Source organism: Lagenorhynchus albirostris, chromosome 7 (genome assembly GCF_949774975.1).
Source record: "Lagenorhynchus albirostris chromosome 7, mLagAlb1.1, whole genome shotgun sequence".
Lineage (NCBI taxonomy): Eukaryota > Metazoa > Chordata > Mammalia > Artiodactyla > Delphinidae > Lagenorhynchus > Lagenorhynchus albirostris.
Genome location: NC_083101.1, coordinates 86,560,630 through 86,587,556, shown reverse-complemented (window position 1 = coordinate 86,587,556; position 26,927 = coordinate 86,560,630). Strand labels below are relative to the sequence as shown.

General features: G+C 42.7%; 1 protein-coding gene across 2 annotated transcripts in view; it reads left to right on the top strand.

Annotated features, from left to right (window-relative positions):
- Positions 1–9,222, top strand: part of PTCH1 (patched 1) — a 58,335-nt gene extending 49,113 nt beyond the window's left edge. Inside the window, exons 21-24 of one of the 2 annotated variants that reach the window (XM_060155376.1) lie at positions 2,735–2,834; positions 3,394–3,648; positions 5,265–5,808; positions 6,358–9,222. In XM_060155376.1, coding sequence (XP_060011359.1) covers positions 2,735–2,834; positions 3,394–3,648; positions 5,265–5,807 — 898 coding nt within the window. In that variant the 3' untranslated portion in view covers position 5,808; positions 6,358–9,222. Of the gene's footprint in view, positions 1–2,734; positions 2,835–3,393; positions 3,649–5,264; positions 5,809–6,357 lie in introns of those variants that run through there. The other variant, XM_060155377.1, reaches the window with a different exon arrangement.
- The last annotated feature ends 17,705 nt before the right edge of the window (positions 9,223–26,927 follow it).

Below are 26,927 nucleotides of genomic sequence, written 5' to 3'. Positions count from 1 at the left end.
ACCAATAAATTTTTGAGATCCAAGCCTAGTTGGATACATCTTTCAATTTGGATTTCATGGCAAGCAGTTTCTGGTGAATTTAATTAAGGATTTGACTTTGGGAAGTATAAAAGGAGAGCAAGTTTTCCTTTTAAAAAGAATCTGAGAACTGCAGGGAAAGACCATTTTCTTCTCTGAACAGCCTCCGCAGCTTTTTGACAAAGCTGCCCTTGGATGTAACCCTGTTGCTCCGTGGAGGGGCGAGGCCAGCATCATCGATAAGTAAAAGATAGTCCAGAATTAGGACCATGGTAAAGCAGAATGAAATGTGAGAAATGACTTGATCGTTAGGGACGTTTCGATAATCTAGAGAGAGAATCTAAACAGGCTTTTCTGATGTGTATGTTGCGATAGGCCTTTCAATTCCAAGTGAAAAGAAGAGGATTTTAAGTTGTAGCCAACGTTTCTTTATTACGAGAAAAGATCAGTCCACGGGTCTGTGACGTTACCCCATTGGGCGGGTCGGCATCGTGGAGATTTAGCCTTGCTAGAATGAGTGCCAGGGTTGGCTCACTGTCGCTTGGGTGGAGAATGAGTGGAGAGGTGTAGACCAGTCCTTCTCAAGCTGTAACGTGCTCGTGAGTCATCTGGGGCTCTCTGTAAGTGCAGATCAGACTTCGTTGGGGGTGGGGAGCAGAGTCTGCGTTTCCAGCCAGCTCCCAGATGATGGCCACGTTGCTGATCCTCTCAGCACAGATGACCGATCACTTAACAAGCCCAATCAGTACTCTCTGTTTGCCAATATCAGGTAGACATATGCCTAAACTAGATGAAGGTTTTGGTCTGGGTTTTGTTTTAAGCTCTTAATTTGATTTTGACTTTTCCTTTATTCGGGCATTAGTAGTTGTTTCTCTGTGATGTAAAAACCCTATGTCAAGTAGAGTTTCTTTGTGTAATGTCTCATTCAACACAATGTAGTGAGCACCTCATAAGTGCCATTTCACACAACTGCAAGTAATGTAGACCCCGTCCCCCTGTACATAGCTTACGGTCTATGGGGGGAGAGACAAGGTCACAGGCAATTCAAAACCATGGGAAACAGAGTGTGATGGGATCTCAGAGGATCTCACTCAGCCTTGTGGGGGATGCCAAGGGAGCCACGGAGAAGAAACGTAGCCTGAATTAGAACAACCATCTGGGACCTGGGTGGAGAGCAGGATCCCAGCTCTCTCATCTAACCCATGGCGTCTTGTTCTCTCCCAGAGATATCAGGGTTCTTGTTTCAAGCGCTTAAAAGGGCTTCCCATTTTCTAGAACTGGATGGATTAACCTGATAAAGCCCTCACTGAGGTCGACTAAATGAGCAGACATTGTATACACTAAGCTGTCAGAAATCTAATTGGTCTGTTTATTCTACAGTTAGATGGATGGGATGCAAATGTCTTAATGCCTGCTGCTGATATATGCCTCCGCCTAAAGTTGCAGCAGTTTACATTAGTGCAAGACATCGGCTGCTTGGTCTTTACTAATGCAGCTCAGAAGTTTCTAATGTTTACAATAGCTGCGAGGTATTTGTATTTTTATAGGGATTCTCTCTCCTTTCATCTAATGTTGAAACATATATAGGCACAGCAAAGGTTGGTGCCTGTTCCGTTTTATGATCAAGAGGACCATTAACAGATAGATATCTTGCCCTCCCTCTTCCCAGAACATCCTGAGCTCTCCCCCACCCCAGCCCACTTCCAGCAGAATTGCCCTAGAAACCGTTAGTTACAGAAACGCATGCTTGCGTGGAGCCCGCTGCCTCCAGCTGTGTGCAACATCCTCCAGCCACTCTCCCTGGTTGACAGGTTCACCTTGGTATTCGTGAAGGATCCCAGACCTTAGCCCTCAACGGTGGGAAAGCAGGGCCACTTGTGCACTCTCCTCTTCTTCATGGTGCTGCGGCCTTTATGTTTGAATTGGCTGACGCAAAACAAGAGTATTCAGAGATGCTAAATTGTTCAACAAAAGATTGGCCGGCAGAGCAGCCCGTCATTGTGGACCGCCCTCCCCCGAAAATGCCCCAGCAACCACAGAATGGGCAGTGTTTTCTTTGCCGAAAGCTGGTTCCAGTGTTCTAAAAAGATTGCACTTGGAACTGTTTGGTAAAACTGGAACTCACAGAATTCTGGGCAGAAAGTTGCGGTTAATGAAAGCCCGGGGAAAGCCTTACCTGCTACGCTGGAGACTTAATTAGAGATTCTGCTCTAAGATGCAGAAGCATTTCACAGTGGATTAGCTGCCTGCAGAAGTGGGCTGCTTTTCCTCCTGGGCTAAATTGTTTAAATTCTACACCCTTCACTTCATTTGTTTGCTTCTGCTGGGTTTTCATGAACGGGGCCCCTCTGCATTGTATTTGTGCTTTCAGTCTGCTCGGCCATTCAGTTCACATTCCATATTTTTGTGTTTGTGTAACACATTCATAAATAACATTACATGCCATGAGATTTCAGCAAATTAACAAACCTAATTTTTTTTCTTCCCTTCATGAACTAACACTTTGGGTTGTAGAATGTAGTCCTCAAAGTCATAAGGTTAAAAGAAAAGAAAAAAAAAAACCTAATCTTGTGCTGAATTTGAAACGCAGTGTTGTAACAGCCTTTTCACTGGTGTGGGTTTTGTTAATTTTTTGGCTCTGACGTTTGGGCACGTGAAGGGTAGCTTAATTTACTTTTGCCATGGTAAATGTTCCTGTTTCCCTTTTATCTTCAAGGTATTTCTTTGCTGTCCTGGCAATCCTAACAATCCTGGGTGTTCTCAATGGACTGGTTTTGCTGCCAGTCCTTTTGTCCTTCTTCGGACCGTATCCTGAGGTCAGTAATTGTTGCCAGTGTAATGCGCAGCCCTCAGACCACCTGAATATTGTTTTTCCTGGTGTCACTCTTAATTTAGATATTTAAGTATATCCACATTTGCTGGTTGTTTACTTTTTCAGTAAACAGCTCAAATAACTATGGCTTTTTTTCTCTTCAGTTTAGTAGTCTTAGGGGATGTAGGGGGAATGGTTTGATTTGGTTTAGGTTGTTTATTTTTGAAACCTAGTGATTGGCAACCTGAGTCTTGTAGGTCTCTATCAATGAAGCACTTTCCACTCAAGAAGAATATCTGGGCTTGAACAGGAGTAAAAAGGGCACAGCCTGCCTTTCCAGAGTGTGAAAGCAGAGGCCAGTTCTTTTGCTCCAGCTGTCAGGCCCAAGCGTCTTCAGAGTGGCAGGGATTGGGCCAAGTGAATACAGGGTAGCGTGAGAGGCCGGGTGGGGGGGGGTGTGGGGGAGGGGCAGCGACCCCTGAACAATATTGTGCTTTGAACCTTAAGTGTGGCCACCAGGTAAATGGTTGATAACACCTGTAATATTGAATCCCCTTAACTAGGTGTCTCCAGCCAACGGGCTGAACCGGCTGCCCACCCCTTCCCCTGAGCCGCCCCCCAGTGTGGTCCGGTTCGCTCTGCCCCCTGGTCACACGAACAACGGGTCTGATTCCTCTGACTCGGAGTACAGTTCTCAGACGACGGTGTCGGGCATCAGTGAGGAGCTTCGGCACTACGAGGCCCAGCAGGGCGCCGGGGGCCCTTCCCACCAAGTGATCGTGGAAGCCACAGAGAACCCTGTCTTCGCCCGCTCCACCGTAAGTCATAAGTCACCCCAGGAGGCAGCCCCTGCCTGCTCTGAACAGTAAATCACAGACAGCATGCCAAAAAATGTATAGGTTAGGTGGACTCGTATGAAATGGCCAATATTTGGCTCTTCTTAAACTATAAAAATGTCAGTTTCATGTGGCTGTATCTCATACAGATTGAAAAGGGCAGGGACCAATATTGGTGACTACACAGAACGTCCGTCAGCATATATCACGTTTGAGCTAAGTACAGGTTGAGCTTAAGGACCGGAGGTAAAGCATGCCTTGCTCCCCCTGCCCCCCTTTTTTAAAAGCTACGTATCATTGTAGGAGGATACCTGTTTTAAAATGTAATGGTATTTTTATTGCCAGCAGAAGTGATTTCTTTTCCCTTCCACTTCTGTTCCTTTTAATTACCCTTGGTATAAAATTATTTCAATCGTTATTGTCTAAGACTTCACCAGAAGCTTTTGTGGCTCCAAGCTCGTATCCTAGGTGGCGGGAAGGAGCAGAGAAGCTGAGAACCAGCCTTCAGTAATTTAGGAAAACCGTGAGCAGCCCGGAGCCTCTTCTCAGAGGCCCTGAGAGCCCCAACTGCATTCTCCCCTCTCTGTGCTCCCCAGGATGTCCTCGGCCCCCCAGGCCTGGAGCACAGCACACAAAACCCAAGGAATGTTCTAAGGCTCCTGTTGCTCTGACAGGGGGCCTCCTGCTGTCCCTCCAGGAAATGGGTATTCCAGTCCCAGGCTGGAGCTGCCCTTCCATGAAAGAGAGAGAGGCCAACCAAATAACCTAAATTTTCTTCCTCTTACCCCCCGTGACGATGCCTGCTGAGCTGCAGTGTGAATCTGGTTTTGTTCAGCGGGAGCCTAAAAATAGGTACAAGCTGAACGACTTTGAAGTTGGTCACGGTCCTTTTGATTGATGTGGCCACTGTGTTGCTCCATGCTTTGTACAGAGACCCAGAAACCAGATTCCTAACAACAGGATAGAGCAGCACTGCCTGGTAGAACTTTCTGTGACAGTGCGAATGCTCTCCAGTGCAGTAGCCACTGCAACATGTGGCTGTGGAGCATTTGAAATGCGACTAGTGCGACCTAAGGGGCTGAATTTTGAATTTTAGTTAATTTAAACGTACATAGCCACGTGTCCCTCATGGCTACCGTATTCAACAGTGTAGGTAACGTCCGGGTAACGTCCTGCATTTGGGCGAGCCAGGGCCAGACACTTAGTCATTTTAGAAGAAGAGGGAGCTCGAGATTTGATCCTACCCAGCAGGGTGGGGTGGCGGACTGTGGGAGAGAGGCAGCTCGGGTACTTAGACCACAGCCCTGCGTTTATGGGCAGCAGCCGTATGTGTCCGGCCAGCTGTGCTGGAGAAAGCCTAGGCGTAGGGTCCAAACAGGGCGTACCTCTGCCACGTCGTTGTGGGTGGAAGGCCCCTGGTCGCTCCCTGGGGCGCTCCCGGCCATCTGTGGGGTTGACTAAGCTCTAGTTCAGAAAGAGCTGTGTGTGGGTGGCCGGGCGGTAGTCAGAGCCGTGAAGGGAGGGCTGGGGCAGCGGGGGCCGATGCCCAGCCTGGGGTTAGCACCCGGCCTGTTTCAACCTGCCCTTGCCCTCTGCAGGTGGTCCATCCTGAACCGAGGCAGCACCCACCCTCCAACCCTCGACAGCAGCCCCATCTGGACTCAGGGTCCCTGCCACCCGGACGGCCAGGCCAGCAGCCCAGAAGAGAGGCCCCCAGAGAATGCTTGAGGCCGCCCCCTTACAGACCGCGCAGAGACGCTTTCGAAATTTCTACTGAAGGGCATTCTGGCCCTAGCAATAGGGACCGCACGGCCCCCCGGGGAACCCGTTCTCACAACCCTCGGCACCCAGCGTTCACTGCCACGGGCAGCTCCGTGCCCAGCTACTGCCAGCCCATCACCACCGTGACGGCCTCAGCGTCCGTGACTGTTGCAGTGCACCCCCCGCCCGGGCCCAGTCGGAACCCCCGAGGGGGGCTTCGCCCGGGCTACGAGGACTACCCCGAGACTGACCACGGGCTGTTTGAGGACCCCCATGTGCCTTTTAACGTCCGTTGCGAGAGGAGGGATCCCAAGGTGGAGGTCATTGAGCTACAGGACGTGGAATGTGAGGAGAGGCGCCGGGGCAGCAGCTCCAACTGAGGTGGGCGGGGCCGGTGGGCAGGTGGGTGGGCCTCTGAGGCGCTGCTCTTCAGTGACCCCTCAGGGACTTAGAGGGACGCAGATGGCTGCATCCTCCTGGAGCCCTGGGCACTCATGTGTCCCCTACTGAACCGCAGTGACCTCTTACCCACAGGCAGGGTTGCCTGTCTAAGCTTCGTCATCCTTGGAGAACCAGTTGAGTTCCAGATTGGATCTGTCCCTCACAGTTAGCCTGTGGAGGTTTAATGCATCTCAACAGAGACACTGACAGCTGCCCCTTTCACCTATTTTTCAGTCTTTTAAAGCCATAGCAGGTATGTCTGATGAACGCACAGCTCAGTGAACAGTCACAAAGTGAGCACATCCCTGTCACCAGCCCCCAGGTCAAGGGAGAGATCATGACCCACCCCTGGAAGCCCCTCATGCCCTCACCCATCCCCCACCGTCCTGATCTCTATACCCCAGACCCGTTTTGCCTGTGTTTGTGCTTTATACATAGGGACTCGTAGACCTGTTACTTTGACTTCCTTTTTTTTTTTTTCTTTTAAAGGGTGAGTAAAATCTGAAGCAAAGAGGCCAAAGATTGGAAGCCCCTCCCTACCCCTACCCTGCCCCACCAGAACTGCTTGAAGAGAGCTGCGGAGTTAGAAAGGCGTGCTGTGCCAGGCAGCAGTTCATTGTTACTGTAACTGATTGTATTATTTTGTGAAATATTTCTATAAATATTTAAGAGGTGTACACATATGTAATATACGAAGGAACGGATGTAAAGTAGTGTGATCTGGGTTTTCTGCACTCCCGCCTCCAGAGCAGGCGGTGGGGAGACCGCAGCGGAGCCCCTCCCTATTTGTACATTGGTCTCTGTGCCACAACCAAGCTTAACTTAGTCTTAAATTTCAGCATATGTTGCTGCTGCTTAAATATTGTATAATTTACCTGTATAATTCTATGCAAATATTGCTTATGTAATAGGATTATTTTGTAAAGGTTTCTGTTTAAAATATTTTAAATTTGCATATCACAACCCTGTGGTAGTATGAAATGTTACTGTTAACTTTCAAACACGCTATGCGTGATAATTTTGTTGTTGTGTAATGAGCAAATATGAAGAAAGCACGTTAACCCCGGTGGCTTCTCTAGGTGTAGTTGGATGAGATTCTCTTGTTTGGCTGTGTGTGTGAACATGTGTGTGATTTCCCAATGTACTGTACTGTGATTTTTTTTCTTTTTTTTCTTTTTACTGTCTGTGAACCCGTGGTGGGCTCTACCTTAGGCCAGAAGAGTCAGGATATCTCTAGTGCTAGCGCTGGTGGAGGGCTAGCCCTAAACATCTCCTTTATCCTTTTGCCAGACTCACTTCAAGTTCAGGGCATCTCTTAAGATTATTGGCTGCCATCCAGACACCCCAACTCGTGCCTCAGAGGAGATAAGTTCCTTCGCATGGACCATTGTGGTGGATGTTGGAACCTCAGGGTACAGAGCTCACATCTCTTCATCTTCATTGGTATTAAAGACCTAGAGAACATGCCCAGTGGGAGCCTCAGCTGGGCCGTGAGCGTATCCTCTAAAGTACGCAGCCTTCATTGTACCTCTCTTGTAACCAACGCACAACACACACACACACACACACACACACTTAACACACACCACCACCACTATCACCACCCAAATTTAAGAGTGGATTGGAAATCTTCTGGAGACAATGACCTCTTCATTCTGGGTCCACAACAGACCCAGAGGTGATGTTTTGAGTCCCTACAATTTAAACTCCCTCTCTTGCTAAATGGCACGGTTGGGGCTTTCTGGATCTGTCTGCCTCCTCTTTAAAATAGTGAGCATCCAATATGGTGATACGGAATCAGAAATGCTATAGGATATGAGCTTCAGAAGGATGACCCTCCAAGTGTTAATATTAACGTTATGGGTGCACGCTTCCTAAGTATCTCATCCCCCTCTTCTCACCATCATTAGTACTCTTTCAATGTGACATTTATTGAAGAGCAGGAAGATGCTAATTGCATAACCCCCACTGAAGAATGTATATAGAGCCATATCTCTCAACCAGGTGTTATTTTTAAAGATCTGCTTCCATATCAATTCTGTTTTCTTGCTCTGAGGTTTGGTCTTCCTAGGCTCTTAGCCAGAGACCAACAAATGTTGGGGAAGCACTCGGTACCCAGACTAAGCTACTGTAGGAGTGCACAAAGGGCAGCTCCCATTATGCCTCCTGTTTTACATGGAAAATCTTATTCGAAAGGCAACGGCCCACAGTAGTACCAGCAGTGTAGTGACCTCAGACTGTAAAACTCGCCGCGAGACTGTGGCTACCAGATGTGTGTGTTCATATGCCAGGGTCCCAAATGGCCCCACTGCTACTGTTTGGTGCCTCTGTCAGCCACACTGTCTGTCTACCTAACACTCAGCTCTGCTCAGAAAACTCAATATCCCGCATTCAGGAGAGAGATGATGCAAAAATCAGAGGTCTGCTTCCCTCTGGCTCGAGGAGTGCCCTCACTCCTTTCCTGAGCCCAGCTTGCATGGTGCCTGACTGCTTGGCTGGCCCCTGCTTTCTGCACAGCGTAGAGCTCTCTCCAGTAGTCACATTGGCAAAGGGAGAACTCGGGGGCTGGCAGGCAACCAGAATTTCTCTCTCTCTTTTTTAAAATAGTTTTATTTTGTCTGTCTTGTTTGTTCATTTGGATGTTTTAATTTTTTTAAAAAAAAAATCTTTGCTGATATTTATAATTTTGTATCATAAGAATGTTTTCCTACAGTATTTGTCATGCCAGTTTATAACAGAAAAATGCAGGGATTTTATTTCTATTGGAAACACTATTACAGCTATGTTTTACCTTTGAACAGAATTTTTATTTGTATAGAGTGCTTACTAATGTTAAATAGTTCAGAGTATATAACATTTTCATTAAGGACTCATGGTAGGTTTTAGTGTAAGGAGTTTAAAGGAAATATTCAAACTGGGTCTCATTGTCTGCCCATTTGGGCAGAAATGGGTTTGTGTCATTTCAGTTACAAAGATAAAAGTATGCCATATAATTTATTTATATGAAAATTTATTTTTGTAGTGTACATAGTAGTCATCAAGTCTTTTGACAGAAGTATATTTTTAAAGAATTTATATGTGATGAATCCATAATGTCTGGAACTTTGCTGAGACATGAGTGGGGCACACTTTTCATTGTAAAGTACAGCAAGGAGAAGAAAATGTTTAACAGTGTTAAGAGAGTGAGATTGAGTGAATCTTCATGCAGTTGTGGAATGTGTATTAGTTACCATTTGTGACCTAGTGTGGTTCTCATTTTAAACCTCAGAAGGCAAAAATGTACAAACTCTCTAAATATTAATGTTCAAACACTGATAGAAATTCTAACATGAATAAAAAATAATATAACTTGTTGGTTACATCTTTGTGTATGGAATGGTTTTTAATTAAAATATTTTACGAAGGCAGTAGTCGTGCGTCACGCCATCATAAACTTTGTTTTTTGTCTGACTAACCGTGTGAAATACTCATGTTTTTGTTCTCCTTCATGGAGGCATTATTGACATAGGAAGAGTTCTACATTTTTATTTTCTGACACAGAGAAAGTTCCTAAATTACCCTTCAAAATGATTCCTTCTGTCATCTCTTAGCCTTTTTGTGTTTCTTTTTATGTGATGCCTAATAATTCAAGGGGATATTTATAAGTCCAATTCAATGGTTATTAAAATAAAGGAAGGTGGTGTGCTTAAAAACAGTATAGCTGACAATATGGGACTGACTGAACCTGATACAAAATGTTTTTTCTGAGTGTTTATCGTACCTTGTCTTCATCGTAGCCACGGAGAAAAGTAAGACCAGGAATAGCATCCCCATTTTACAGCTGAAAGCAAGGAGTGGTGGGGAAGAACTCAGATTCTATCAGCATGGGGTGAGGAATCGGCAAACTACAGCCCTGGGGCCTCCTGTGGATATGAAGATTTATCAGAAGACAGACAGGCCCGTATGCATGTAGAGATCGTCCACGGCCACTTAACCAGCTACATCGGCAGAATTGAACAGTTGCAGCACAGACTGTACGGCCTGCAAAGCCTAAGATATTTACTAACTGGCCCTTAAGAAAATGTTTGCTGACCCATCTTAAGACAAGGTTATCATAGGCCAGTGATACTCACGTGGGGTGCCTGTATCGGCAGCACTCATGCTTTGGAAGTTTACTAGAAAAGCAGGATCTTCAGTGCCACCCCAGACCTACTGAGTCAGAATCCTGGGACTGAAGCCCAGGAATCTGTGCTTCCATGAGCTGTCCTGGTGGTTCTGATGCACCAGCAGAGGCAATCTCTAAATTCCTTCCAGCTGAATGTGGCCTTGGTTCTATAATTTGACTCGGGCTACACAGCCAATGCAGGCCAGATCTGGAAACAGCACAGAGATCCCAACTCCTCTGTGTGGTCTTTCCACAAAAACACATGTTCATCTGTGGGAGAGTAGAGACCCGTGAACTCTGCGTTTGTGCCTGGGAGTTGAGAGAGGAATTCCCTTCTTAGTGCTCTGCCACGGCTGTGGGGCAGGCCTCATTGGAGGGTGTGGGCCAATGACCTAACAGGCCGGTGGGGGTGGGGGGGGAGGGGAGGTCCATGCCAGGCCAGACCCTCTTCTACCCTTCCCACCGACAGGGCTCCAGCTGACCAGCTGTGACTCGGGCAAGTCGTTTGAAACCTTGGGGCCTCTGTGTCCTCGTCTGTACGTAAATTAAAGATGATGCCTGTCCCTCGCAGACTTCTGAAGGTTGAAAGCAATGGTGGTTGTGAAGAGGTCTGGACCAGAGGGGATAGGAAGAGTCAACTGAAAGACTCAGAAGAGCCCCTGGACCCTGCACTGAGTTTGGTTCAATCACCACCTCTCAGCCTCCGAGGCAACACAGGCCCTCATACAGAAGCGTGAGAGTAGCTAGGGGAAGGTTTTTGGATATACAGTACACCGACCAAGGAATAAGGTGCTCGGGTAATACAACGTCCTCCTTAACGGATACTTTACCTGGAAAAAATAAAGTATTCAGCAGGGTTTTCTATCATATATAACCTCATCTTCCTACCTCCTGGTATAATCAGCTATCTGTTCCTCAGCCCTCCAGTGGTGAATTTCATCCGTAATGCTCTCTTGGTTCATTCAGAAGTCATGGGGAATCTGTACTCCCTGAAACTGAGCTTGGAAAACACTAATTGCGTTAATTGGGATTCAAACTGAGAGACACTTTCTTTTCGGTGTGTTTTTTATACCACTAAGATGACCATTCATTGCCATTCAATTTTATATTCTTTAGAAATTACATACACCTAAGTAAGCTAACTTAGTTTTTAATATTGGCCTAAGGAGAACAATCAGATTTGAGTCCCAAAATCCACCACATTTATTCAGGACTTAGGTAAACGTAAGGCCCCACTTTTTTTTGTCACGACAGACATATTTAACGGCTTCGGGAATGCCGTGTGCTGCTAAGTTGCAGGCAGCAGCCATGTTGATGTAAAGGCAGGTGTTCATTTTTGGTAACTGGCAATGACCTCCCAAAAGGAGAAGTGGAGATGACCTTTCAATCATCCAACAAGAATATTTGCCCAATTTTAATTACTTTTAATGAAGCCTGCACCTAATGAGAACATGCCTCGAACGCGAATCTGTTTAACTGTTCACATTGGAAGGCATGTTGGACACCTTTTCTGCATAGGTTCCCTGACAGGAAATTACAACTGCCATCAGAAGGATCTTGAAAGGACATTCTGGTCTGTCGGGAACATGGTGGACCTCAGGAAAACAGAGGGACACAGGGAACTCTGCTACAAAAAGAAGTGACCAATAGCGATAACCCAAACTCAGCTTGGCGTGGCCAAAGCAAAACATTCTACATGGCAGGGTGTTCTAATCATTGATGTATGCCTTCTCCCTTAGGGATTTCCTTTCTTGGGACAAAGGGAAGGAGACCTTTCAGCCAAGATGCTGGGAAGGGAAACAAAGCCTGTAGAGGTAGCATTTGCTCTGAGAATGAGACACACCCCAGCGAGCAGTGGCAATCAGAAGAGGCAACCGCAGCCAAATCTTTCTCAAAGTCAGTTAAACCCCTTTATACATATTCCTTTTTTCCCTGGGAAGTGTCCTCTTCATTCATCTCCTTCCTATCCACAGAACTTGAAGGTATAGGAGTGTGATGTAAGCTACCAACAGGGCAAAGAATAAAGATAAGAGTTCACACTGGGGCTTCCCTGGTGGTGCAGTGGTTGAGAATCTGCCTGACAATGCAGGGGACATGGGTTCGAGCCCTGGTCTGGGAGGATCCCACATGCCACGGAGCAACTAGCCCCGTGAGCCACAATTACTGAGCCTGCGCGTCTGGAGCCTGTGCTCCGCAACGAGAGAGGCCGCGATAGTGAGAGGTCGGCGCACCGCGATGAAGAGTGGCCCCCGCTTGCCGCAACTAGAGAAAGCCCTCGCACAGTAACGAAGAGCCAACACAGCCATAAATAAATAAATAAATAAATAAATAAAATTTTAAAATAAAAAGGCAAAATTCCTTAAAAAAAAAAAAGTTCACACTGAAGTAATCCTGGGAAATAACCTCTGTCAGCAGTAGTGCCATCTTTGTACACAGTGGACAACAGCTTGTATTTTTGTGGAAGGGGGAGTGGTAGAAAAGAACCTGTTTTATTTTTACAAAGAAAAAAAAATCATACAGATGGAGGAGAAATTGATGAGCAAGTTCTGACTGGTGAGTTATTATATAATAGGATTGCAGCATTTAGCCCAAGATGCCAAAAGAATAATCTTTGTAATTACAAAGTTCGATCAGCAGCAGTGGTAGGTAGACTCCTGGTGAGAGCCTCTTTTGAGCAAGAGAAGAAGCGAGATGAGGCAGGAACAGAGAGAAGCAGGAGGCTCCCTGCTATGGATTGCGAGAGAGAACAGCTATCCATCAGAGGGGACATGGTCGGATGTCCAGAAAGTGAGGCCGATACTATGGAAAAGACCATTAAAATGAGGAAGAGGTATGAAAAAGATTGAGTGAGACAGATTGTCAAGAGATGGTCAGAACACCCATGGGCCACAAGAGCAGTTGCCAGATGCTGAAGTGTCAATAAGCTCACTTGGCCCTTCTATCAGCAGATGCTTTACCTTTTCCTGTACCGCTCCCGCCTTACATGGAATCATGGGAGGTTATCATGAATCATGGGAGTTGGCCATGAATCATGGAAGACTAAAGCTGTATGAGACTGTTGTCATCTTGTATCCAAGAAATCTGGTGCCTAACACGAGCCAACACCTTCAGCGGTCAAGTCAGATTTAGAAGGTGGATCTAGTTCAGTCAGATGTTATTCTCTCTTATTGCCCTCGTTCCTCCCCCCATTTGTTTTATGGGATCATTTCAGAGGTATGGGTGACTGCCGTCCACATAACTACTATAACCAGAGAGCTCTGGGCCTCTCGGCCACCATGGGTACATGCATAATCATGTACACAGGGTATATATCTGCACTAAATGCAAACAACTGCCATGGGGGAAGCGGTTAGCAAATCTCTGAAGTAGCCTTCTGATTACACTTTAATTCCAAAAGCTAATTGGCTAAAATGTTCCTCCTTAATTAGAAGCGATTACTATGTGAAACTAGGTTTGCATTTCACAAGACAGTTTGCCTTTCATGATTGAAATCTCAGAGTTCATCTACTAATGGTCTCTAATGGCCTGTAACTGTAAGGCGCACACAATTAAGGTGGGCTTTTCAAAGTGTAAGTAAGGGAGGATGCCTGTATTTATGGATTCTTCTTCCACTGCTGAGGACATAGCCTGCATCCACCCTGGACTGCAAAACACACATCATGCATGCATGCACGTGCTTGCCCAAACATACCCACATGCGTAGAAAGTCCTGACCTGTCACCTTTGACCCCTTCTGAATTCCTTCCTCTCATTCTCCCTCCCACAAGAAGGTTGTCCTCTCGCATACTCAGTGGAGTCAGACTCTCTCAGCACCAACGCCAACAGAAGTCTATCCAAAATACAGATGCTAAAGGTGGAGCTCCACCCTGGGTAGCAGTGCTACTAGCAATAAAAACCACAGTTTCTTGCTTAATATGTGTCAGGCCCTAACGTAACTCACCAAATAAACCCAGTAAATATGACCCTAACAGAGACTCAAAATGAGCAGGAAAGGGCACTAAAATGCAGGAGGAAACAGAAAAGATGAGGAAGAGAGAGGGGTGGGGCAGCGAGGAAGGGAAGTGAGCTTCCTTGCAACTGGAGGGGTAGAGAGTTTTTCATTTTTTTATTTTTATTTTTTATTTATTTATTTTTTTGCGGTACGCAGGCCTCTCACTGCTGTGGCCTCTCCCGCTGCGGAGCACAGGCTCCGGACGCGCAGGCTCAGCGGCCACGGCTCACGGGCCTAGCCGCTCTGCGGCACGTGGGATCCTCCCGGACCGGGGCACGAACCCGTGTCCCCTGCATCAGCAGGCGGACTCTAAACCACTGCGCCACCAGGGAAGCCCGAGAGTTTTTCTTAGAAAGGAATCAGTAGAGCAGAAGGCAGAGCCAAGGAAGAAAGAAGGTGAAGTCAAGACTGGTTACATCATTTCAAACCTGGATCAAGCTGTACCTAAAGCTACATCTATGACTGAAATTTTCAATTCTGAAACGGCTTTTGTGCTCAGGCCAACGGGAATCAGGTTTTTTGTTCCAAACGATCTAAACTCAGCCATGGCATCGGACTTGATATGGGAGTCACAGATTCACAGGACATCCATCGACAGGCTTTAGATTGTCATTAAAAGGAGAAGAGATTGGGCAAGTCAAAAGCGATTGACAGTGCGGAAGGTCGGATTCCAAGAGAAGCAGACTCTGAGAAGGAGATTTGTGTATGGGGTCAAAACCTATGGGAAAGTGAAAGAAGCAGCACTGAGCAGAGGGAGAAGTTGAACCGTCATGCAGCTGGTCCCGTGGGGAGCCGAGATGATGGCTCAAATGATGGCAAGGAGGCCAGAGCTTGACATTCTCACATTGACTAGTCATCGGATGCAGGCTGCTGTCAGGAAAAAGGCACGCTCTTGGGCCAGGTGTCTCTCTTCCATCAAGCACAACTCCCAAAGAGGGACTGAGCCGAGACGTCAGTCACCGATACTCCCGCAGCTGGGGAAAGGATGCTGAGTTTGGCACGGGTGGAGCCTAGCAGGCATGGCAGCTAGGTTTCCTGCCTGAGTGAGCGCCATGAGGACATGGACGCCTGCAAGTGAGATGAGGGAGTGAGGAGGGGCAGGTGGACTCAGGGGGAGGATGGATTTAATTTTGAACTGGTAGCATTTAAACACTTGAAAAGATGTTCCCAGAGGTCCAGAAAGATGTCAATCTGGGAACCATTGGAATAGAAACCGTAGTTGACGGGCACCTGGCGAGAGAGGGTGTAGATAGAAAACGACGGAGCCCGAGGAGCGCCCCACTTGGGGAGCAGAGGAAGCAAAGAAACCCACAAAGGGAGGAATAAGCAGTTGAACAAGTAGCATAAACTGGGAAGTGTTGCAAATTCCACGATAACAGTCGTAATAACAAATACATACAGGCTATTTACTCTGTGCCAGACCGTGAAGACTTACTGTGTTCCGCATTCTTAATTTATATTAATTCATTTCGGATGTGGCCCTTTAAAAACGTGACGCCCAGTGAGTTGGGTGGGGGTCCCTCAGTTGATGAGCATTTAGATTACAGCATTTAAATCTGGAATCTGGGCATGAGGCAGGTGTACGTGAAGCATGTGTATTTGCTGACTAAAACACAGAAGTCATAGCATGTGTTTGCTGAATAAATTTTATCTCCACCTTCTGGATTCCTTTTCTTTTAATAGCTTTATGGGGCTATAATTCACATATCATGCAGTTCACCCATTTAAAGTGTACAATCCAATAGTTTTTAGTATAGTCACAGTTATGCGACCATCACCACAGTCAGTTTTAGAACATTTTCGTCATCCTTTAGCTTTCATTCCCTTATCCACCCCTCCCCCTCCCCCAGCCCTAAGCAACTACCAGCCTACCTTCTGCTCTGTTTTAGATGTTTCAGATGAATGGAATCATATAGTATGTGGTCTTTTGCGACTGGCTTCTTTCACTCAGCATAATGTTTCAAGGTTCATCCATGTTGTAGCAGGTATCGGTATTTCATTCCTTTTCATGGTCAAATAAAATTCCAGTGTATGGCTCTACTGCATTTTGTTTATCATTGGTCAGTTGAGGGACATTTGGGTTGTTTCTGCCTTTTGGTGATTAGGAATACTGTTGCTACAAACATTCTTGTACCAGTTTTTGTGTGGACATATTTTTTCATTTCTCTTGGGTATATACCTAGGAGTAGAATTGCTGGGTCACATGGTAACCCTATGTTTAGTCATTTGAGGAGAGAGATACACAGGATGAGTGTGAGTGTTTCCCATGTGAAAATATGTGGTAATAATAAAACCAAGCAAATGACCATCCTAAGGAATGATCTAACCTCTGAGATTCTAATTCTTCAGTACCAAAGGGAGGCCCCATTCCATTCTCAGAGTAGCCACGGACTTAACCATATCCCCACCCTTTCTCATCACCACCTGTTGGGGGTGGGGTGAGGAAAGGAAGAATAGGTCGGGTCCATTGATCCCAATAACACACATATTTTGCTTGCAAAGAGTATTATGCAGCTTACAAAAATGTCTCAGTTGGATTCAATTTAAGCAGTATATACCCCAATCTTTTTGGGTACCTTAGTGGGAGCTAGGGAAGGAACAACTATTGCATAGTGTAGTGTATCAGATGATGAAAGGATAGTAAAAGGAAGATAGGGGTTAAGCTTCAGGAAGAGGTAAGCAAAACCTAGAAATTCAGAGGCTGGAAGGATCACTGTGAACTGGCAGAGTCATTTTGATATTTCTGCGGAGAGAGGACTGGTCTTTTTGAGATTACATACCTGGCAGAGCTATAGCCACCCTATGAATGAGTGTCCAGGATTGGATGGGAGCAAAATAGAGTTACATCTTTGTCAGGTACTGTGCTTCACATTCACTCTCTTAGGTAACCCTTAGAGAGCAAGCCTAGTGCGAGACAGTAAGTCTCCTTATGCAGTCAAACAAACTGAGGCTCAGAGAGTGTATCAGTTAGGGTTCAACCAGAGAAGCAGAGGACGTAAAAGAGATGACAGAAGATGATAGACAGATGGATAGATTTATTACAGGAAATTGACAAATGCAATTGTGGAGCTGGCTAAGCAAGTCCAAGGTCCTTCTTCGGGCAGACAGGAGAAAAGGATCATGAGCAGCCTGGAACCCCACAGGCGTGAGCTGAAGCTTGTTCACAGGAGAGAACTTCTAAAGCTGAGGAAGGCCTGTACCTTCTTTTAAAGGCCTTCTAACTGATTGGGCCAGGCCCACCCATGATAATCTTCTTTTTAATGAAGTTAAGTTTAATGAACTTAAGGTGACTGAGTAGAGATTTTAATCACATCTGCAAAACTCCTTCACAGCAGCACCTATGTTAGTGTTTGATTGAACACCTGGGAGAAGGTGTGTGCATGCTACAAAATGACCACTGCTTCCCTTCCATGCTCCAAGTCTGGAAAGAGGATGACCCTAACCAGGAATACACTGGAAAGAGAACGCTGGGGACTGCAATTGAGCCTAGCCAAGGAGACACATCAGAAGCCATTGCAGAGAGGTTAAGCAGCTCTGTTGGCTCCATTACAAAGAACAGAATCCATTCTTTGCTGGTTTAAGCAAAAAGAGATTTATTACAAGGTAATGAATGATTGAGAATAATAACAGAATTATTGAGAAGGCTGGAGAAGAAAAGCTGTGGGCTGTTTTGAAGAGCAATGCCAATGCCACAGAAACATACTACCAAGAGGGTTTCTGCCTCTTTTAAGATCAAGAAGCCACCAGTCAAACTGGAAAGTTCTTGGCAGCTTCTGAACCACACCACCACAACCATGCTTCCCAGGAGAAACACCAGAAACAACACAAATATGGCCCCCAAATGCACTTCTGCTTTCTGCTTTCTCTGACTGCACTTAATGGGTGGGACTAAACCACATCCGTTAGGGTTACCCTAGCTGCAAGGGAGTCTAGGAAGTGTTTTTATTTCTTCACCTCTGAAATGTACTATGGTTGGAATGGATGCAGGACACCAATCCACCACATAATATGCAGCCATTATATGCACCACCGCCTTCAGCCACTGGGGAGCAAAGCCAGGATTCAAACTCAGGTCATGCTCTTAAACCCCACACTTCCTCCCAAGATCCAGAATGGTCTTTCACTGCCGTCTGGGGCTTGTCTAGAAATATTTCTGGTCTCTAAATTTGCATTTACCTATTATACCCACAGTTTCCATTGTTGTCATCAGCTGCAGACTTTTCTGATATAGCCTATACTGGAGAAAATAAAAGCAATCAACCCTGCTTCTAGCCTGTCCACATCACCTCAGGCATTGGGAAGGCTGTGGTATGTACAGCCCTCTTTTCTTCCTGAGCCAGTCACTTCAAAATGCTTCTGTTTATGGAAGCCAGCAGAGCAGTTACTGGGGTAACTGGTGTAAACCCAGGGGTCTTAGTGACGCTTGGAATTATAAAAAGTATTTGGAAAAACAAAACAGACTTCTGGCAATGATAATAGGAGATATCTGCAATGGGAATCAAGCCTTCCTCAGCCTTTGGGTCTTAGTTACATCAGTCCCACATGTCAAAATTCCTAAATAAATCCCAGTGAACACACCTGGGCAGGGACAACAATGCAGCAGCACAAAGCGTCAAAGGACCATGACCGTCCACTTGGGCAGTTCCTGAATGAAGAAAGATTTACACATGGTCAGTATGACTCTTTCATAACCATTAGGAACTTGGAAATAGATATTATAAAGTCTCTAAAGGGAATCAAATCATCATTCTTTGCAAACATTCCCAGTATCAAAGTTCTAGGTGAATGATACATAACTTCAAAATCTTATAAATCTAAACAAGTGTACACTTCTTTCTAAGGAAGAATCCCCACAGTAAGCCCTTAAGAGACATAACCTTTCTTCATGTGATGTGTTCAATATATACCACACACACTCTATATTTGACTATATGAGTATATATAAGAGGCCTGATAAGTGACATAGCAAAACCTATATACATATTTATTTGGGACAATTTGATTATCTGGAAATCAGAAAAATCCTTGAGGGTCTGCAGAGACCAATGTTTACTGACACTGAAAAAGTTCACAATCTATTCATCAATTAAAAAACAGGTTACCAAAAGTAGGTATATTATAATCCTGTTTCTGAAAAAAAAAAGGCTATCTTTGTATAAGAACAGAGACAAACAAGACACATATTAATCAAACTATCAAAAATTAAATACAAAGAAAAAATATTAAAAGCAGCAAGGGAAAACAATAAATAACATACGAGGGAATCCCCTAGTATGTAAAGTTAACAGCTGATCTTTCAGCAGAAACTCTACAAGCCAGGAGGGAGTGGCAGGACATTTAAAGTGATGAAAGGGAAAAACCTACCACCAAGATTACTCTACCCAGTAAGGATCTCATTCAGATACGATGGAGAAATTAAAACCTTTACAGACAAGCAAAAGTTAAGAGAATTCAGGACCACTAAACCAACTTTACAACAAATGCTAAAGGAACTACTCTAGGCAGGAAACACAAGAGAAGGAAAAGACCTACAATAACAAACCCAAAACAATTAAGAAAATGGTAATAGGAGCATACATATTGATAATTACCTTAAATGTAAATGGATTACATGCTCCAACCAAAAGACACAGACTGGCTGAATGGATACAAAAACAAGACCTCTATATATGCTGTCTACAGGAGACCCACTTCAGACCTAGGAAACATACAGACTGAAAGTGAGCAAAGGGAAAAATATATTCCACGCAAACGGAAATCAAAAGAAAGCTGGAGTAGCAATTCTCATTTCAAACAAAATAGACTTTAAAATAAAGACTATTACAAGAGACAAAGAAGGACACTACATAATGATCAAGGGATCAATCCAAGAAGAAGACATAACCATGGTAAATATTTATATACCCAACATAGGAGCACCTCAATACATAAGACAAATGCTAACAGCCATAAAGGGGAAATCGACGGTAACACAATAATAGTAGGGGACTTTAATGCCCCACTTTCACCAATGGACAGATCATCCAAAATGAAAATAAGTAAGGAAACACAAGCTTTAAATGACACATTAAACAAGATGGACTTAACTGATATTTATAGGACATTCCATCCAAAAACAACAGAATACACTTTCTTCTCAAGTGCTCATGGAACATTCTCCAAGATAGACCATATCTTGGGTGACAAATCAAGCCCTGATAAATTTAAGAAAATTGAAATTGTATCAAGTATCTTTTCCGACCACCATGCTATGAGACTAAGTATCAATTACAGGAAAAAAACTGTAAAAAGTACAAACACATGGAGGCTAAACAGTACACTACTAAATAACCAAGAGATCACTGAAGAAATCAAAGAGGAAATCAAAAAGTACCTAGAAACAAACCACAATGAAAACACGACAACCCAAAACCTATGGGATGCAGCAAAAGCAGTTCTAAGAGGGAAGTTTATAGCAGTACAATCTTACCTCAAGAAACAAGAAATATCTCAGATAAACAACCTACCTTATACCTAAAGCAATTAGAGAAAGAAGAACAAAAAAACCCCAAAGTTAGCAGACGGAAAGAAATCATAAAGATCAGGTCAGAAATAAATGAAAAAGAAATGAAGGAAAAAATAGCAGAGATCAATAAAGCTAAAAACTGATTCTTTGAGAAGATGATAAACAAAATTGAAAAACCATTAGCCAGACTCATCAAGAAAAAAAGAGAGAAGACTCAAATCAACAGAATTAGAAATGAAAAGGAGAAGTAACAACTGACACCGCAGAAATACAAAGGATCATGAGAGATTACTACAAGCAACTGTATGCCAATAAAAGGGACAACCTGGAAGAAATGGACAAATTCTTGGAAAAGCACAACCTTCTGAGACTGAACCAGGAAGAAATAGAAAATATAAATAGACCAATCACAAGCACTGAAATTGAAACTGTGGCTAAAAAATCTTCCAACAAAAAAAAAGCCCAGGACCAGATGGCTTCACAGGTGAATTCTATCAAACATTTAGAGAAGAGCTAACACCTATCCTTCTCAAACTCTTCCAAAATATAGCAGAGGGAGGAACACTCCCAAACTCATTCTATGAGGCCACCATCACCCTGATATCAATACCAGACAAAGATGTCACAAAGAAAGAAAACTACAGGCCAATATCACTGATGAACATGGATGAAAAATGGCCACCTTATCTTTGATAAAGGAGGCAAGAATATACAATGGAGAAAAGACAGCCCCTTCAATAAGTGGTGCTGGGAAAACTGGACAGCTACATGTAAAAGAATGAAATTAGAACACTCCTTAATACCATACACAAAAATAAACTCAAAATGGATTAAAGACCTAAATGTAAGGCCAGACACTATAAAACTCTTAGAGGAAAACATAGGAAGAACACTCTTTGACGTAAATTGCAGCAAGATCTTTTTTGACCCACATCCTAGAGTAATGAAAATAAACAAATGGGACCTAATGAAGCTTAAAAGCTTCTGAACAGCAAAGGAAACCATAAACAAGACGAAAAGACAGCCCTCAGAATGGGAGAAAAAATTTGCAAAGGAAGCAACTGACAAAGGATTAATCTCCAAAATATACAAGCATCTCATGCAGCTCAATATCTAAAAAACAAACAACCCAATCCAAAAATGGGCAGAAGACCTAAATAGACATTTCTCTAAAGAAGATATACAGATTGCCAACAAACACATGAAAGGATGCTCAACATCACTAATCATTAGAGAAATGCAAATCAAAACCACAATGAGGTATCACCTCACACCCTTCAGAATGGCCATCATCAGAAAATCTACAAACAATAAATGCTGGAGAGGGTGTGGAGAAAAGGGAACCCTCTTGTACTGTTGGTGGGAATGTAAATTGATACAGCCACTATGGAGAACAGTGTGGAGGCTCCTTAAAAAACTAAAAATAGAGCTACCATATGACCCAGCAATCCCACTACTGAGCATATACTCATAATTCAAAAAGAGTCATGTACCAGTGTTCACTGCAGCTCTCTTTACAATAGCCAGGACATGGAAGCAACCTAAGTGTCCATCAACAGATGAATGGAAGAAGAAGTGACACATATATACAATGGAAAAGAAAACAAAGCTGAGTTATTTGTAGTGAGGTGGTTGGAGCTAGAGTCTGTCATACAGAGTGAAGTGAGTCAGAAAGAGAAAAACAAATACCGTATGCTAACACATGTATGTGGAAGCTACAAAAAAAAAAGGTTCTGAAGAACCTAGGGGCTGGACAGGAATAAAGATTCAGACATAGAGAATGGACTTGAGGACACGGGGAGGGAGAAGGGTAAGCTAGGACAAAGTGAGAGAGTGGCATGGACATATATACATTACCAAACGTAAAATAGATAGCTAGGGGGAAGCAGCCGCATAGCACAGGGAGATCAGCTCAGCTCGGTGCTTTGTGACCACCTAGAGGAGTGGGATAGGGAGGGTGGGAGGGAGACACAAAAGGGAGGGGATATGGGGATATATGTATATGTATAACTGATTCACTTTGTTATAAAGCAGAAACTAACACACCATTGTAAAGCAATTATACTCCAATAAAGATGTTTAAAAAAAAAAAGAAGGCACCTAAGAATTTACTAGGAAATACTAAATTCATTCTGATTTTATATACTCTGGGTAGCACTAAACAGATAAGGCCAGACACACCTTCAACAGTAATTTGAACAGTATTTTGTGGACAGAATGTACTGTGAGCTAAACCACTGTAAAAAAAAAAAAAAAAAAATGTAGCCTACATACAGGATCCCAAAAAGAACAATAAAAACACAGATTTTTATGACTGTACACCCCTGTCATGCATAAGATGCTTCTGAAATGAGAACCCTGCAATCAACACTGGTACTTGGTTTTAAGACTTTAAAGTTGTCTGGGTTTATACTTTTAGTTACCTTTAGAAAATGTTTAAGCAAAATGTTTTACAACTTTCAGAAAACTTATTAGAATGTCAACCTATTTTATAATTAAAATAAAATATACAAAACCAAAAAAACCCCAAAGATATTTTAAAAAAAAAAAAAGCTAAATTACAGCAGTCTGAAAACCATATGTAAAATGAAGATAATTTTGAAAAATAAAATGGAAAAGAAATGAAACCCAAGACTTTAAATCTTTTAATAACCTTTATTGAAATGTCCTTATGCAAAAAAATAATATATTTTCATTATAGAAAATATAACCATTCAGGTAAAGGCACAAAAAAGAAATAAAATTATTTTAATGAGTTTTTATATTAAAAAAAAAAAAAGAACAGAGGCAAAGACCGAGAGGGTGTACATTTTCATTATAGTGTTCATGCAAATGGTATTCAATATTATGTATCAATATTAATGTAATATTATTTGATAGTTACATATTATTACTTAATATTTTGCATTATTCATTACTTATTATGTTATTTATTTCATTATATTATTATTTCTTTGAGTGATTTATATTTTGCGTGTATCTGTATTCTTTAATAGGTCTACAAAAAATCATCTCTCTGTTACAAGGACTTTTTTTTAATCTTCCTTTCTCATTTGCTTTCCCTCCTCTTTCCCTCTCTCCCTATCCTTCTTTCCTCTTTTTCCTTTTCAAACTAGCATTTTTAAAACTAGCTTTCTTCGGGGGTTTCTTAAAGCAGCCACGATTCATCATGGAAGCAAAGAGCCTCCTAGAACGTCGTGTAACTTTGAGGAGGATGCAGACGTGCTTTGGGAGAAATGAAGGCAGCCTGGGCCCTGGGAGATGCTGCAAGGCCGGCAGGGCTGGGCTAGAGTCTGCCATCAGACAAAGGAACCACTGCACATGGGAGGCGAGCAGATGCCAACAGACAGCTTTTGTGAGTCCCTTCATGTTAATTAACTTTTGTGAGAACCTTCATGTTAATTAACTTTGCTTGAGCTTTCCCTGGACTTGAAAGCTTTGGAGTGGTTTGTTTTTGTAAAATGCTTTGACTCCAGAGAGAGCCGCTTCAAGAGGGAAAAAAGGAGAAACAAAAAAAAGAAAGGGAAAATTTTTAAGTGGGGCTTTGCTTACCAGGAAATTTCTTCCCTTGGTTCTGTCCCTCCCCTCCCCCAACAAGGACTGACTCAACCGTCAGAGAGAATTTTAATGGCCTTTTTCTTACCCTAAAAAATAAACCAGAACCAGACTTCCACAGCAGTGGGAACTGGCTCTGCCTCACCCAGAGAAGACAGGTGTGTGTGTGTGTGCGCGTGTGCGTGTGCATGTGTGTGTGTGTGTGTGTGACGCATGTGTACCCACAAAGGAAGCAAATTCAAGGTATGTTTTAAAGGAAGTAAATTCAATGTATGAGGGGGCCTTGGCCTAGTTTATTCCAAGTTAAAGAAAAAGGAAATCGGAGTTAGATTTGTGAGGGCCGGTTCAATTCGTGAACAAACTTGCCCATCCAATAGAGCATTAGGACTCAAGTAAGACACAGGTAGTGGTTCCCTGTGTTTCCAAGACTTTATGTGACTGGACCGGATGTTAGATTCTAAAAGAGGCCGAGTAAAAAGAGAAAGTGCTGGAAGGTGGAAAATCTAGTCAGTCCTCTAGTTATTTATAAAGTCTACATGGCATCAAACTACTGATTTACCTTTCTTTCTCCCATTTTACTATGAAAACTTTCAAACATACAGAAAAAGCTGCAATAATCATACAATTAATACTCATATACCCACCATCTGCTATATTTGCTTTTTTCACATTAGTAACCATCTATACATTGCTCTTACCTGTCCATCCAGTCATCTTATTTTTTAAGAGTTTTTAAATTGCTTACATCACTCTTAAACACTTTAGCATATATCTATTAATTAGAGTTCAACATTCATTTGTGATTTGTGGAATTTTTAAGGTAAAATGCACAAATTTAAAGTGGACCTCATTTGATGAGTTTTAACAAATGCATACAATTTGCTTTCTTAAAAAAGTAATTTCAAATTTAACAAAAAGTTGCAAGGATAATACGAAGCTCTCCCATTTACCCTCTACCCAGATTCACTACTTTTTTTAGCCATTTACAAGTTGCATGTATCATGTATCTTTACATCTTAATAATTCTATGTATATTTCCTAAGAGCAAGGCCATTCTCTTACTCAAGAAATATGACTTTGCTATGACATTTTTATCTAAACTACAGTCCATATTGCAGTTTTGACAATTATGCCAATAATTTTCTTTATAGCATTTTCCCTTCCAAAACAGGTTCCAGTCCTTTGTGAATTATAGTTTTAATTTTAATAAGTGTTTATCTTGTTTAATGATTTTTGGCTTAAATTCCACTTTGTCTTATATCACAATAATAATCCTTGAATTCTTATTGTTTCCATTAGCCTGGTAAGTCTTTGTCCGTCTCTTTATTTTTACTCTTTGAATCATTATGCTTTAGGTGTGTCTTTTGATCACATCAAAGAGTCGGTGGTGCTATATAATCCAATTTGAAGATCTTGTCATAATATATAGACAAGTTAGAGCTATTCATATTAACAATATGACGTATGTTTGGTCTCAATTTCATCATACTATTTTACGTTATAATTACAGTGTATATTATATTGTATTTACTGTGGTTCTTTCCCTATTTAGAATATCATCTATATTCATTTTAAAATTTCTTTTGGTATTTAAGAATTTTTTTGTTCTAGTTATTACTTTTGGATTTATATATTTTATAGTTCCTCTAACTCCTTTTTTCCTACTTAACCTCTTATTATCTGACCCTTCAGTGGTATCGTGTGACTCCCAGTTATTATAACAGGCAGGGATCTTATTCTGCTTTCCCCTATCTTTGTCCTTTCTCCTCCATTTTTTAGTCGCATTATTTCTACTTTATCAGAAAATACAATTTTTATATGCTTGCCACTCATGTTCCCTCCCTTTTTTTTACTCCTAGTTCTATAATTAACTACTTGAAGGACTCACCATTGGTTATTTTGCTGAAGTTTCTTCTATTATCACTCAGTTGAACGAAGCTCATTCTCTAGTATATTCTCCCATGTATCAAGTATTCCATGGTTTGGATAGCTCAGATGGATATAAAATTCTTCACTAGCACTTTCCTTGAGTTTCATGAACATGCTGCTTCACTGTTGTCTTCATTTGCGTGGGGCTCAGGAGAAGCTGATGCCATGCCTGATTTTTTTCCTGTGAGTAACTGGGTCTTTTTGCCTGGAGACTCTAAGAATTTCTTTCCTTTGTCCTAAAGTCTAATAGTTTTACTAGGATATGTCTTGGAAATCATTGTCTCATGTCAACTTTCATAGTTACACAGTAAGCTGTTCTATATATAGACTGAATTTTTCTTTTATTTCCAGGAAGTTATATACATTTAAATGCTAGTGTTCCATTCCAGTATTTTGTTTGCTCCTTCAGGAGCTACAGTTGTTCATGTGCTGGACCTTTTTTGCCTGCCTTTCATTTCAGCCACTTTCTCTTGGACCCTTTTAACTTATTTGTCTCACTTTAATTCTCTTGGTTGGTTGTCTAGCTTTCTTCAGCACCACTTGTTAAAGTTTTATTGAAATATATTCTCCATTGGGATTTGTAATTTATTCTTAATTTCTGAGAGAACTGAGTCTTTTTCTCAATATGTTTCTTAAGTTTAATCAATTCATATTGCATTTCTTCCTATTTTGCATCCATTTATATTCTTAGTTTTTTTAATTTATGATTTCTAGGATTTAAAAAAAATCTATCTCCACATATTTGCTTTGGGATACTTAATTCAGTTTGCAGGGTTGTGTTAAGTTTTCTTCTGCTTTGTGAATGGTTTTGGGGGTGGATTTTCATCAGCTTAACTTTGTTTTCTTGTTACAATTGTTCCTTAAGAAATCAGCTTGACTTTTTTCAATTTCTAGGCATTTTGTGGGCAGGGCTCCTGGAGTGCCTTCTTACGCCA